This window comes from Panthera uncia (assembly GCF_023721935.1).
Source record: "Panthera uncia isolate 11264 chromosome D3 unlocalized genomic scaffold, Puncia_PCG_1.0 HiC_scaffold_8, whole genome shotgun sequence".
NCBI classification, from domain to species: Eukaryota; Metazoa; Chordata; class Mammalia; order Carnivora; family Felidae; genus Panthera; species Panthera uncia.
The window spans coordinates 73,399,377-73,414,640 of record NW_026057586.1 but is presented as its reverse complement, the minus strand read 5'-3'; the positions used below and the strand labels follow the sequence as shown (position 1 = coordinate 73,414,640).

Sequence of the window (15,264 nt, the reverse complement as noted above, 5' to 3'; positions counted from 1 at the left end):
TTTCCTTTTTGAGAACCGAATTCTCCCCATAAAGCTGTATGGTAGCCTCACATTTGGCTTCTCACGGCATGAACAGAGAGGGTCAATTTATAAAAATATTTTAGAGCTTGAATCCTTTTCCCAAGGGCTTCTCCTAACCCTTTGATAATTCAAATCATTCCCTTTTGGAATGTAGCTTGTCTTTTATCTTTGCAGATTTTTTTTTTTTCTGGCCAGATCTTCAGACCATTCGCCAGTATTATTTTGTTCAATTTTGTGTTGCCCGGTAACTTGGACAAACGTAGTGGCTTTACTCGCAGTATATCCACGCTGCTTCCAAACCTCTAGGTGCCCTGGAAGGATTGACTTAAGCTGGCCCCACCCTTGGTGGGGCAGGAGCAGATGCCATTGGTCGAACCGGGAGGGATATTTGGGAGGTTGCAGATTTAACACTGGCCAGTTCACGGGTGGATCTTTTCATGACCCAGCACCTCCGGTTTCCCCAGGCAACAAGGAAATCTGTTTAACATGACGAATCTTCAGATAGCCAGGAATCTAGGAACACCCTATCCTACAAAAGCAAAAGAGACAAACAAACATAAACAAAACAAGAGACTTCATCCAGAATGTCTTCCCTTTAAATTGTGACATTCGGCGGTGTGTGTCTTCTTTAGAAGACAACTTCTAGAGTCAGTGGGAAGTCTCATCACCTCTCTGCTGGTGATTGTATCCGTATCACCTTCATTTCTCTAAATGCCAAACTCTTCTTGAGTGTCTCCTACCTCGTCCCTCATCCCTCACGGCAGTTTCTGCTGGAGGTTGTGATTGCGTCGAGATTGTTATCTGAATTTCAGGGCTTGTCCTCTCCCTGCATTTTTTAGCAGGTGTTTACTGAGACAAACATCTTCAGTTTACTTGACAAATAAGACAAGGAAAACAATTAAAAAAAAAAAAACTTGAAGAGATATACCACTAATGTGCACCTTTGAAAGTTTTCCCAGGGCAGAGATTCCAAATAAATTTGAAAAAGGCAACAGCTGGCAAATCATGCTGTGCTAGACGATGAGATAAAACCTGGCTTTTTATAATCAGAACATTCTAGAACTAGCTCTTGCGTGTTTGGAGAGAAAACCACTTTGATTCAAGAATAGGTGTGGGCGTGCCTAACTGTCCTTGTGGAAATGACGCGAAGCAACCCGATTCTGTGTTAACAGGGTCATTGTGCCAAAGAGTCGTCTATTAATGACAAGAACGACTGGAAAACTGTTTCCAGTGCCTTTTCTGTCATCGATTTTACTGAAGATGACCTCGAGGTATGAGCCCTGTGGTCACAACTGCCAGTATGGTCTGGGATTGACGAAACAATCCTGGTATCTCGGTGATCGCCCAGTAGGGTTGCCAGGCTCAGCAAATGAAAATACAGGATGCTTAGTTACATGTGAATTTCAGATAAGCTTGTCCCAATGAGATAAACTTCTACGAAAAACTTAGTCCTTGCTTATCTGGGATTAAAATGTTACCTGGGCATTCTGCATTTCATCAGACCTAAGATTTCCCAATGCGGTGAGCAAGGAGGAGATTTTGTTTCTTCTTCCTCTCACATCCAATCTCAAATATATTCTTAATAATTTTTTTTAATTTTTTTAACGTTTTATTTATTTTTGAGACAGAGAGAGACAGAGCATGAACGGGGGAGGGGCAGAGAGAGCGGGAGACACAGAATCGGAAGCAGGCTCCAGGCTCCGAGCCATCAGCCCAGAGCCCGACGTGGGGCTCCAACTCACGGACCGCGAGATCGTGACCTGAGCCGAAGTTGGACGTTTAACCGACTGAGCCACCCAGGCGCCCCTTAATAATTTTTATTTATTTTTGAGAGACGGGGGTGGGGGTTGGGGGATGGACAGAGGATCCGAAGCAGGATCTGTGCTGACAGTGGATAGCCCAGCTCAAACTCTGAACTGTGAGATCATGACCTGAGCCGAAGTCAGACGCTCAACCACTTAAGCCACCCAGGTGCCCCCAAATCAAATCTCAGATATTTACATGCTCCGGATCTACAGGATTACTGTTTATTTACACTTCTATTTTTGAACAAACTGGAGAAGATTGTAGGATATATGAACATTCTGTTTTTACATCTTTTTCTGTTTTTCTTTTTGATGGTTAAAACTCTTGCTCTTTCAAGGACTAGAATTATACTTTAAAATATATTTAGGGGCACCTGGGTGGCTCAGTCGGTTGAGCCTCCGACTTTGGCTCAGGTCATGATCTCACAGTTCGTGGGTTCAAGCCCCACATGGGGCTCACTGCTGTCGGCCCGGAGCCGGCTTTGGATCCGCTGTCTCCCTCTCTCTCTGCCCCTCGCCTGGTTGCACCCTCTCAAAAATAAATAATACGTTAAAAAATAAAATATTATGCATTGATATAATATATACCTATATGTATCTGGGATCATGCTATTTGCATATGAAATGGTCTGTTGGTGGGAAGGGGATGGGGAGGATCCAGAAATAGAAGTGTCCTGTGCTGGAGATGGAAGGAGGGATCTTCCCCCATCCTCTGCTGAGGTTCTTTTATCCTCCTTCCCTTAACATCTGAGGTGGGTAAGAAGCTGATTCCTGGGGCGGGGGAAACTTGGCTCCGTGAGCTCGGGCTGGAATTGGGAAGGGGCGGTTTTCCTTGGCTGTCTCCTGTGATGACGTTCATCAGTTGGGCGGCCGCCCTTCTCTCCCTGTTCTCCTCACCCTTTCCCACATTCCTAGAATCTCTTTGGAATTCTTGCCAGCGTCCTACACCTGGGGAACGTTTGTTTTGAAGAGAACCACCAAGGCTGTGCCACGATCCCAGACACCCACGAGATCAAATGGATCGCCAAGGTGACGTTCGGCTTCTGAAAAGCACGGGGAGGGCCCGGCCCTTTCGGAGGCGGAGGGCAGGAGAGGGGAGCTGAAGGCAGCTGGAGGCCCAGGTCCCACGCGGCCAACACCGTGGCCTTCTGGCTGATACTGGCTAGGAGATTTAAAGAGCGAGGGGGGCAGGTGAGGGAGTGGGTAAAAGCCAGCTGAGTGTAAAATCGGGATGTGGTCTCTCTCGCGTTTCGGTGGGATTATCCGTCAGGGTGTATAATCCTGGGCCTGGAAATGGCACCAATTCCTTGCAAACTGGCAAAAAGCAAATGTGATCGCTGAATGGCATTTTGGTTTCCATGTTTTCAGCTCCTGGGGGTCCACCCATCCATCCTTCTGGAAGCTCTCACCCATAGAAAGATTGAAGCCAAAACTGAAGAGGTAAAAATGACACTAGATGGAAATGTGCCTGCCCTCCCCGCTCTTGCCTGCCTCATGGAAGAGCAGGACGATGGTCCTAGAGGAGGCCGGGGTCCCGCCTTCCAGCTCCTGTAGGAGACTCCTGCCTCACCCTCCCCGTCCCCACCATTGCACCATCACTAGCTTTCCATGCCTCCCCTCTTGCCATGCCTTTCCCCCATGAGGTCTTTGCACATGCCGTTCCCTCTACTGGAACACTGTTCCCTGTGCTTCTCTAATTAATGCCTTCTCATCCTTCAGTTCCTGGGGTCACACCCTCAAAGAGTCTCCCTGACCATCCCACCCCTATCCTTATGCACCATCGGTATCTCCTCATACTGCTCTCAGCTTGCAACATGACGGCGTGTGGGGCGTGAATGTCCCGTCCCCCAACTGTGAACCCACAGAATTTGTCTCAGTCATGGCTGTACCTCAGCAGCTCCATGCGGTGCCCAACACGTCGTAAGCACTCAAGAAATAGCTACTGCCTGAACGTGTACAGGTGGGGGCGTTGTCTTCCCCCAGCGCATATCCCTCGCTGGCTGCTATTAAAGGCTAATTTGGAAACTCGGGAGGAAGTGGGCTTTTTTTTTTTTTTTAAGAGAGAGAAAGAAAGTTGCAGAGAAAGACGGAGACGGAGAACCCCAAGCAGGTTCCATGTTCAGTGCAGAGCTCGACATGGGGCTCAATCTCACCACCATGAGACCATGACCTGAACTGGAACCAAGCCCCGGAACGCTTAACCAACTGAGCCACCCAGGTGCCCCCATGGGTTTTTTGTTTTTTTTTTTAACTTCTGTAATGATGCACCTGTTGTTGTCCTCAGGTAATATGCCCACTGACTCTGGAACTCTCTGTCTACGCTAGAGATGCAATGGCAAAGGCCATTTATGGACGAACATTTACTTGGCTAGTCAACAAAATCAATTCCTCCTTAGTGAACAAGGTTAGTCCAAACACGTTTGACTGACTCACTCTTGCTAACGTGGTAATGTTTTATAACCGACCTCGTCACTCTGAAGAATTTGTGAGCATTGACCGTTGGCCCCTGGTGCCCAGGGACGATATCGTTCCGCGTCTCCATTCCCGGCACACAGTAGGCTCACAAAAAAATGCCCGCTGAATGATTTTTGGAATGTGTCCCGAAGTGTGGGATGCATAGTATTTGAAGTACGCCAGATGGCCTTCAGTGTCCACAGAATTTAGCTTTAACGGTGAGCATCTTTTAATGTGTATAAGAAAAAATATGTATAACAAGTCCTTCAGATTCACCCTGGGAGTTTCCTCCAAGCTAGAAATCAAGGAAATGATCCTGAGGCACAGAGTATGTAGATGTAAAATTCAAGGAGATAGTATGTAAAGGACAGATTTGGAAGGCGTCAGCTCAGGACACCATACGGAATGCTAAATTGTGGCCCTTTCGAAAAAAATAGGCATGTTCTCTTTAAATATCCATCTTTGGGGCGCCTGGGTGGCTCAGTCGGTTGGGCGTCCGACTTCAACTCAGGTCACGATCTCGCCGTCTGTGAGTTCGAGCCCCGCGTCGGGCTCTGAGCTGATGGCTCGGAGCCTGGAGCCTGCTTCGGGTTCTGTGTCTCCCTCTCTCTCTGCCCCTCCCCCGTTCGTGCTCTGTCTCTCTCTGTCTCAAAAATAAATAAACGTTTAAAAAAAATAAAAATAAATATCCATCTTTGCACTTGGTCCTCTCTTTTTTTTTTTTTTAATTTTTTAATGTTTATTTTTGAGAGAGAGAGAGACAGAGCATGAGTGCGGGAGAGGCAGAGAGAGTGAGGACACAGAATGGGAAGCAGGCTCCAGGCTTGGAGCCGTCCACACGGAGCCCGACGTGGGGCTCAAACTCGTGAACTGTGAGATCATGACCTGAGCCGAAGTCAAATGCTTAACTGACTGAGCCACCCAAGTGTCCCCATCCTCTGTTTTAAAATGACATTTGTATCACCTGTCCTCTCTCCTGGATAGACATCTCCTTTGCTGCTGTCTATAGAGGTCTCTTGCTTTCTTTGGGATTGATGTGGGCTTGGGAGGCTGAGAAGGGCTGAAGGAAGGGAGTGAACCAGAAGGGGAAGGTCTCACTTCTCGGGTGGTGGCTGTGGAAGCTTCAGTGGGATCCCGGCGGGCTGCCGGCCAGAGGAGCAGGCTGGGAAATTTGTTTCCACCCTATAATTTCTCTGTGAGCCAATGTTGGAGACAGAGAAGGTGTGAGTTTTATAACCAAGTCCCAGCTTTGGCGGCAGCTACCGGGTTTTAAGAGTCATTAAGAAAAAGACCTAACAATGAACAGTGTGTGTTACTTTGACTAGGATTTCACCAAGAAGACTGTGATTGGATTGCTGGATATCTATGGGTTTGAGGTCTTCGACAAGAATGGGTAAGTTTGTCATTACCTCCTGGTCCTCTGTCCGTCTGGTTTGAGGCATCTCTAATGTTGCTGGAACTGGGTTTCCCATCTTTAGAAATTCTCGGGATTTCCATAGCCGCTAACTCATAGACTGTTCCAGAATTGGAATGACCATTAAAAAAGGCAAACGTCTGGGGCACCTGGGTGGCTCAGTAGGTCAAGTGTTCGACTTGGGCTCAGGTCACGATCTCATAGTTTGTGAGTTAGAGCCCCACGTTGGGGTCTGTGCAGACAGCTCGGAGCCTGGAGCCTGCTTTGGATTCTGTGTCTCATTCTTTCTCTGTCCCTCCCCAACTTATGCTCTATCTCTCTCCGTCTCTCAAAAATAAATAAATGTAAAAAAAAAATGCAAACATCTTTTAACTTGATTCTTGGGATCTATTTAGTAAATTGTATAATTAATAAGGACTTTGCTTTTTCTGTATTAAAAAGCATCTTTAAAAAAAAAAGTAAATACAGGGGTGCCTGGGTGGCTCAGTCAGTGAAGCGGTGACTATTGATTTCGGCTCGGGTCATGATCTCACAATTTCGTGAGTTTGAGCCCCGCATCAGGCTCCGTGCTGACAGTGCAGAGCCTGCTTGGGATTCTCTCTCTCCCTCTCTCTCTGCTCCTCCCCCACTTCCGCACTCTCTCTCTCAAAATAAGCGTTAAAAAAAATAAAAATAAGCAAATACAGTTTTTTAATTGGTCTACTCGCGTAGCTTTAGCTCTTTAAATTTTTGGCCTCTCTAGTTTCGAACAGTTCTGCATCAATTACTGCAATGAGAAACTCCAACAACTGTTAATTGAGAGAACCCTTAAGGCGGAACAGGCAGAATATGAAATGGAAGGTATAGAGGTAAACGTCTTAATGTTTTCTTCTCACTTGATTTCTTAATCTAGCGAAAGAGATTTGCTTGAGAAATGATATTTCCCTGGAGATTTTGGCCTCCCTAGTACTAAGAATTATTTTTTTCTCTCCTGCTCTGCTTATTTTCTGGGAAATTACTTTGACATTCGGGTAGTTTCTTTTCTTTCTTTCTTTCTTTTTTTTTTTTAATGTTAGAGATAAAAAAAATCAGATTTTGGAAAAATAACGTTGGAAAATCATTTTAAAAAGAGATCTATTTTATGTTCACCTAAATCCCCCTCGGAGAATTCTTTTCTCTTTGTCATTTCAGTGGGAGCCCATTCAGTATTTCAACAACAAGATCATCTGTGATTTGGTGGACGAGAGACACAAAGGGATCATTTCCATTCTGGTGAGAAAATTAACGTTGACTTAGAGTCCATTCATACGGTGTCGCCAACACGCGGAAGTCTTCCCCCAGGCTTGAAAAGGGTTGCTTAGCACAAGCAGAAAGCCAGAAAACATAAAGGAAGGTTTTACAAAGAATGTGCGCTGATCCAGAGTTGAGACTCCTTGGGATGCACCCATGGCTTTATCTTGACCTGTTGGAACTTCTGAGAACATCCATGCCCAATTGTTCCAGTTCAAACATCGCTTTTTTCAACATGTTTATTTATTTTTGAGAGAAACAGAGTGGGAGCGAGGGAGGGGCAGGGAGAGAGGGAGACACAGAACCTGAAGCAGGCTTCAGGCTCCCAGCCATCACCCCGACGCAGGCTCGAACCCATAACCCACGAACCGTGATATCGTGACCTGAGCCAAAGTCGGATGCTTAACCGACTGAGCCACCCAAGATGCCCCCAGACATCACTTTTTAAAATCTAAAGCCAATGAGAAAGTATTTCTTTGCCTTTTCATTTGGGATCTTCTCCCTTATAACGAAAATAATTGGTCTCCTCTCTCCTGCCTGCCGCCCGCCCCCACCTAACTGTTGGGTGAACAAGATTCTAAAGCACAGCAGTGACTACAGATGGTGCCTGTCGTTGCCAGGAACATGGGCACCCCCTGGATTCAGATGCCCGCCCCATTGCTTACTAGCTATGTAACCTTGGGTGGGTGTCTTACCCTCTCTGAGCTCCCATCTCCTTGTCTTAAATGGACGCAGTGATAGCAGCACTTATCTCGAGGAATTGTAAGGACAGGCTGAGATTGTACATGCACAGGGCTTAGAATTATGCCGGCGTGTGGTAAGCATTCAGACTCTCTTCGTTCAACAAATGCTTACCGAATGCTTCCTTGGTGCCATGACTGTGCCCTGTGCTGTGGGACACGAGCAGTGGACAAAACAGATCAAAACCACTACATTCATGAAGCTTTAAATTCTAGCGCGGAGAGACTGACAACAGACAGTTTCGTGGGCAACATAAGTAGGTTTTACAATGAAAAAAGCTCAAAAGATGAGATGCGCCGGGAAGGATGACTCAATTTCAGGCGAGGTGGTCTGGGAAGGGCCGTGTGGACATCCGGGGAGGCAAGTTCCGGGAGGCACAGGCTGACATAAGCGCTTCTCGGGGCTCTTAATGCTCATATTGATGGCTAGACTAGCATAGACATGTCACTTCGAAAGGGTTGTCTCACTCACCTGAAGCCCGGTGTTCTCTTGTCGTTTTAACAAAAGCTGCAGGGTTGATTTTAAAGATGGTCACTCGCATGTTGCCAATGTTAAGGGCCCGAAACAGGAAGTAGAAAGACACAGCTGGAGAGACGTGAGAAGTTAGATGCCCGGGGCTTTATAGCTTTCGCTCCATGAGGTTTTTGCTCCTGGTAAAAGGGGATGTGGTCTTGGCCAGCAGTGGCTGGTTAAGGGAAACTGAGGTGGTGTTCAAGAAGACTTTGGAAATCTGGTGGCCGGATGGGTGGGCGAGGTGACTTTTCACAGGATTTCAGATCCCTCTGAGAAGCTAAGCACGCGTGAGGGGTCACTGCCCTTGCGCCCCCAAGGTTCACCTGAACTTGGGTTGAGGTGACAGCGTTTTAGTCCACTACCTTCGGCCACAGCTGGCGAAGGCATTTCAACTTGGAATCGATGGCGTAGGATGCTATGGATCAAGGCTTCTCTTTTTTTCTCTGGAAGGATGAAGAATGTATCCGTCCCGGTCCCGCTACGGACTTGAGTTTCCTGGAGAAATTGGAAGAGAAAGTAGGCCAGCATGCGCACTTCCAGACGTATGTATCTCGCTCGACAAGCTGTTGCTTGGGGAAGCTCGTCACTTACCCACTTTCTTGGGTATGTGGGCAGTGGACCCCAAGAGTAAAGGTGCTTCTTCGTGCACAGAAACGTGACGCACCATGATGATATACCGACTCCTATATACGTGTACCTTTTGTTAGTAGAAATCAAACCCGAATTCCAGGTAGAATGTTCTAAGATTTTGTATCTTTTTTTTTAACGTTTATTTTTGAGCGCACTGGAGGAGGGGCAGAGAGAGAGGGAGACACAGAGTCTGAAGCAGGCTCCAGGGTCCAAGCTGTCAGCACAGAGCCCGACGCGGGGCCCAAACTCATGAACCATGAGATCATGACCTGAGCCGAAGTCAGACACTTCATGGACTGAGCCACCCAGGCGCCCCTAAGATTTTGTATCTTTATGATCGTTACCTTGTGGACAGGGTCACAGGTGTGAAATAGGCTTCTTTTTCAAAGTCTTTTTTTTTTTTTTAATGTTTATTTTGAGAGAGAGAGAGTGCAAGCAGGGGAGGGACAGAGAGAGAGGGAGAGAGCCAACCAGGCTCAGTGCAGTCAGCCCAGAACCCAACACGGGGCTTGATCTCATGAACTGTGAGATCATGACCGGAGCTGAAATCAAGAGTCAGACACTTAATCGACTGAGCCACCCAGGAACCCCAGAAATAGTCTTTTTTTTTTTTTTAAGTTACGTATCAAATATAAAGTACACACAGAGCTATGTGTGGATCTGAAGCGTACGACCCAACGAATCTTCACATTCGTGTGTACTCACATCACTGCCACGTAGATCCAGAGAATGAGGGTTTACAGCATCCAAGAAAATGGACTAGAATCGCAGCTCGGCCACTTATAAGACACGTGACCTATTAATATACCTGGTGCGGAGCATTGTAAGTGACTCCGTAAGTCACCTAGTGTAATTTCTGGCCGTGGCAAAGACCGGGTAAATGGTAGTGGCTTTATCAGAGCTTTTGTAGAATGTTGAAAGGATAAGGAAATGAATCAAAAATGGAAAACTGAAGGGCACCTGGGTGGCTCAGTCAGTTAAATGTCTGACTTCAGCTCAGGTCACGATCTCATGGTTCATGAGTTAAAGCCCCACATCTGCACTGACTGTGCAGAGCCTGCTTGGGAATTCTCTCTCTTCCTCTCTCTCTCTGCCCCTCCCCCACTTGGGTATCTGCGTTGTCAATATATATGTTCATTTCAAGAAAGGTTACAAAAAAATTAGCCATCACCAGAATCTGAAAAATGATGTTTTATGAGCATTTTAGTCAGTTACCATCATAAAAATGTAGTAAATTGGTTCTTAGTTATCATCTGGAAAAAGTAGAACTTTTTTCATTGTACAAATCAGTGTGTCTTCTGTGGCTCACGTGTGTTTTTTAATTCCTCAGTTCTCAGGGGAAGGATCACATTTTATTTTTAAGTCTTCATTTCAATTCCAGTTAGTTAACATAGAGTGTTATGTTAGTTTCAGGGGTACAGTATAGTGATCATCACAAGTGAAGTCCTCAGTCCCCATCACCTATTTCCCCCATGTCCCCACCCTGGTAACCATCAGTTTATTCTCTACAGTTAAGAGTTTGTTTCTTACTTTGTCTCTCCCCCACCGCTTTGTTCATTTGTTTCTTAAATTCCACGTATGAATGAGATCACACGGTATTTGTCTTTGTCTGACTGACTTTACTTAGCCATTATATTCTCTAGGTCCATCCATGTCGTTGCAAATGGCAAGATTTCCTTCTTTTTTGTGGCTGGGTAATATTCCATTGTGTTTATATGCCATATCTTCTTTATCCATTCACCGATCGGTGGACACTTGGGCTGCTTCCATAATTTGACTGTTGTAAATAATGCTGCCATAAACATAGGGCTGCATGTATCCCTTTGAATTAGTGTTTTTGTATTCTTTGGGTAAATACCTCGTAGTACAATTGCTGGATTGTAGGGTAGCTCTGTTTCAACTTTTGGAGGAACCTCCCTAGTCCTTCCTACAGTGGCCGCACCAGTTTGCATCCCACCAGCTGTGCAAGTGGGTTGCCCTTTCTCCAGGCTTCTCTTCTGCCCTTTGCTTTCTATGTCGGTGCGTTTTGTTACAGCAAACTAGGAAGGTTCAGTTCGTGTCTCGTTCTCTCTTGCTGCAGCCGGAAGCTGGCGGGGCCAAAGGGCCGAAAGAGGATTGGCTGGATGGAGTTTCGGCTCTCTCACTACGCAGGAGAGGTCACGTACTGCACCAAAGGTGAGTGTGCGTGGGGCGTAGGTCACGGTCACGCAGGTGTCCCTGTGTCCGCCGAAGAAACGGCTGCACGTCTATCCCAAACATTCCCTAGCTCTGCTTGCAAGCAAGCCGTTTGAAGTTTTCTCTTTATTGCTTTTTTGTCGAACCACTTCATTTCACCCATTTAAAGTGCACCATCCGGTAGTTTTTACTCTGTTCACTTTATAGTTATCCACCCATCACCACTGTGCATTTTAGAACGCTTTGCCCCAGGGGCGCCTGGCATGGCTCAGTCAATGAAGCAGGCAACTCTTGGCCTCGGCTCTGGTCGTGATCTCGCGGTTTGTGGGTTCGAGTCCCAGGTCAGGCTCCGCACTGATGGCACAGAGCCTGCTTGGGATTCTCCCTCTTTCTCTCTGCCCCTCTTCTGCTACCATGCTCGCTCGCTCTCTCTCTCTCTCTCTCTCTCTCTCAAAATAAATAACTATTTAACAAAAAAAGAACACTTCATCCCAAAAAGAAACCCTGTTTGCATTAGCAACTATTCCCTGTTTTCCCCAGCCCCCTCCCCCACAGCTGTGAACTAATCTGTTTTCTGTCTCAGCAAATTTGCCTGTTCTGGGTATTTCATCTAAATGGAATCACACAATGTGTGGTCTTCTGTGTCTGGCTTCTTTCCCTTAGCATCTTGTTTTCAAGGTTCATCTGTGTTACCATTTTTTATTGCTAAATAATATTCCATCTATGGATATACCCTGTTTTGTTTATCCATTCATCAGTTGATAGGCATTTGGGGTGTTTGCTTTTGAGCTCTTACTAATAAGGTTCCTATGAACATTGTCTCTCAAAACCTTTAAAAAATATTTTCTTTTGTCATTTCTGCTTTAGGTTCTAAATTATTTTCACTTTTTTTTTTCTTTTTACAGTTCTTTTTTAAGGTAGGCTCCACACCCAACGTGGGGCTTGAACTCACAACCCCAAGATCAGGAGTCACATGCTCCATTGACTGAGCAAGCCAGGTGCCCCTAAATTATTTTCACTTTTAAATAAGTTTCTCTAAGAATATTTAAAAAGCAACATGTATTTTTTCTCTTGAATTCAGAGTGGTATAAAAACAGAAAACATTTTCAAATGGAATGAATCTCTCTTTGTGGATAATTGATTGATTGTCATCATCAATAATATACACATAACGCAAGAAGTTCCTAACGGTACAGAAAAGTCCAAAAAAGGAAACTAAAAGTCCCCTTTACTCCTAGTTTCTCCCACAGGAACCAACAGTTTCTTGTAATTTCTTTCAGGAAAATAGAAATATCTTCTACATCTACTTAAGTACGTGGGGACACATATACATATTCAAATAACGCATATATGCACACGCATTTAAGTAACACAGATTGTTATTCTGTGTTCTCTATTTTGCATTTTTTTTCATTTAATGAAAACGAGAAAAATTGTTTGTTTTTGTTTTAAATGTTTGTTTATTTATTTTTGAGAGAGAGAGAGGGAGAAAAAGCGTGTGCCCAAGTGAGCTAGGGGCACAGAGAGAGAGAGAGAGAGAGAGAGAGAGAGAGAGAGAGAGAGAGAAGCAGGGCTCATATTCACCCGAACTGGGGCTCAAGCTCACCCAGTGTGGGATTCGAACTCATGGGATCATGACCTGAGCCAAAGTCAGATGCACCCAGGTGCCCTAAATGTTTGTTTATTTTTGAGCGAAAGAGCGTGAACAGGGGAGGGGCAGAGAGAGAGAGAAGGAGAGAGAGGGAGAGAGAGGATCCGAAGCAGGCTTGGTCCTGACAGCAGAGAGCCCAGTGTGGGGTTCAACGCACTAACCTCAAGACCATGATCTGAGCCAAAGTCAGACGCTCAACCGACTGAGCCACCTAGGAGCCCAAGATCATTTGGATTCCAATTAACGCTCAATACTTACTGTAGGCCAGACACTGTCCCAGTGCTTCACCTCACAGAACCGTTTTATTATCCTTCTTTTAATCTCGAAGGCAACTGAGCTCAGAGAAGTCAAGTAACTTGCCCAAGGTCACTCAGATAGTAAGTGACAGAGCTGGGGTTCAGACCCGCACCTTTTGCCTCCGCACTCACATCTATTCTCCGTAGCAGCCAACAGATTGCACCACGTTTCTTTTGAGAGGCTACAGGCACTCCCTCTAGGGCTGTGTCCTTTGACCTGTTTGATGGACACAGCTTGTTTCCAGTTTTGTTTCTTGTAAACCCTGCTGTCGTTGACCCCCTTGCATATTTCACTTGGCCAATCTGTGCATGTTAGATACGTAGCATAAATTCCCAAAAGTGGCATTGCTAAGTTAAAAGTTCTATCAGAAATTAGTTTGGGGGCGCCTGGGCGGCTCAGTGGGTTGAGGGTCCAACTTTGGCTCAGGTCATGACCTCGTGGTTCGTGGGTTCGAGCCCCCGAGTCGGGCTCTCCGCTGTCACTGCACAGCCCACTTCAAATCCTCTGTCTCCTTCTCTGTCTGTGCCTCCCCTGCTTGTTCCCTCTCCCTCCCTCCCTCCCTCTCTCTCTCTCTCTCTCTCTCTCTCTCTCTCTCAACAATAAACGTTTAAAAAGTTTTTCTAAGAAGAAAACCTTACGCCAAGTGAAATAAGCCAGTTACAAAAGGACAAAACCCTGCATCATTCCCATTATAAGGCGTAGTCAAATTAGAAGAGGAGCCAAATTCCTAGAGGCAGAAAGTGGTGGTTACGTTAGCATTTAACGGGGTCAGAGTTTCAGTTTGAGAAGGTGAAGCATTTTGGAGACGACTGGTGGTGCCGGTTACACAGCGGTGTGGCCGTGCTTAATACCCCTGAACACGTAACAATAGCTAAAATGCTACATTTTATGTTATGTCTGTTTTGCCACAATAAGGATGCCAGTCTTGGTGACTCCAAATAGTCTTCTGAAAAGGTTAGGTCTCAGACGCCTTTTTTTAGTTGGTTTTGATTGTATAACGTCATTTAGTTACGAACGCAATTACTAGTAACCGATAAGGTTTTAAGCGAGCACTGAACAAGCCAAGTTTTAACATTGGAAATGGCGAGTTTCCCTTTGTATGAAGACACTGTTGGGTGCCTCGAGTCCTGGGGCTTCAGCTTGGCTTTGCTAAGTGGTGGGATGATTTTCTCACCTGGCTTCGCCTGGCCCCTCTTGAAATTCAGCACCCCCTTCCTTGTTCTGACGTCATTCCGTTTATACGTAGTTCTATGCTACGGGACTAGGACATATCTACAGTGCTTCGCGTAAAATCTCTACCTTCTTGTGAGAGCTAAGTGGGAGTTTAGAGTACGGCGTGTATGCCATAGATTCAACTCTGAGGACCTCATTCTCAACCAAGGGCGAGCTAACTCCTCCAGGAACATCTGGCCATGACTAGAGACAATTTGACACTTGCAGCTAGAGAAGGTGACACTGACATCGCATGGGTAGAGGTCAGGGATGCTGTTAAACATTCTGTGATTCGCAAGATGGACCCCACAACAAAGTCTTTTCAGCCCCAAATGTGAGCAGTGCCAAGGCTGGGAAGCTCCGACCTGATCCTAGGAGATTATTTGCAGGGTTTCCTTTTGCGATCACTTGGGATGGAAATGCATTTTTAGGCAAAGCCATTGACTCAAAAAAAGTTTCAACGTTTTACAGGTTTCTTGGAAAAGAACAATGATCTCCTCTACAGACATCTGAAAGAAGTAAGTGTGAAGTTTAACCGTGTGTGTTTCTGATGGTTATTAGATATCACCCATGACCCGGATTTGGGGCTAGATTGGGCCTCCTGGATTTTTCTCTGCAGTCCTTTACGATAGACCTTCATGGTCGGAACAGATATTTGAGGTCATCTGTACGATGTGCCCTTGATCCAACGTGCCTATTCAAGTGTGTATGTTGCCCCTGCTGTGTGCCAGAACTCTGTACCCGCTCGGGGCGGTCCTTGCTCTCACGAGGCTTACCATGGGGGTGGGGAGTGGCCGAGGATAAATATATACATTGACCCCTGAACAACAAGATCCCGCCAATCCTCCGTGCAGTCAAACATCCACCTATAACTGGGCACCTGGGTGGCTCAGTTGGCTAAGCATCTGACCTCGGCCCAGGTCATGACCTCATAGTTCACGAGCTCGAGCCTTGCATCGGGCTCCGTGCTGCCTGTGCAGAGTCTGCTTGGGATTCTCTCTCTCTTTCTTCCTCTCTCTCTGCCCCTGCCATGCTCTCTCTGTTTCTCAAAAATAAATAATTTTAAAAATCCATGTATGACT

General features: G+C 46.0%; 1 protein-coding gene across 1 annotated transcript in view; it reads left to right on the top strand.

Annotated features, from left to right (window-relative positions):
- The window catches only part of MYO1H (myosin IH), a 45,502-nt gene that overhangs the window by 8,730 nt on the left and 21,508 nt on the right, over positions 1 to 15,264 (top strand). Inside the window, exons 6-15 of the mRNA XM_049619182.1 lie at positions 1,194 to 1,292; positions 2,742 to 2,855; positions 3,195 to 3,266; positions 4,111 to 4,230; positions 5,606 to 5,673; positions 6,437 to 6,542; positions 6,865 to 6,945; positions 8,668 to 8,759; positions 10,928 to 11,022; positions 14,654 to 14,700. Coding sequence (XP_049475139.1) covers positions 1,194 to 1,292; positions 2,742 to 2,855; positions 3,195 to 3,266; positions 4,111 to 4,230; positions 5,606 to 5,673; positions 6,437 to 6,542; positions 6,865 to 6,945; positions 8,668 to 8,759; positions 10,928 to 11,022; positions 14,654 to 14,700 — 894 coding nt within the window. The remainder of the gene's footprint in view (positions 1 to 1,193; positions 1,293 to 2,741; positions 2,856 to 3,194; positions 3,267 to 4,110; positions 4,231 to 5,605; positions 5,674 to 6,436; positions 6,543 to 6,864; positions 6,946 to 8,667; positions 8,760 to 10,927; positions 11,023 to 14,653; positions 14,701 to 15,264) is intronic.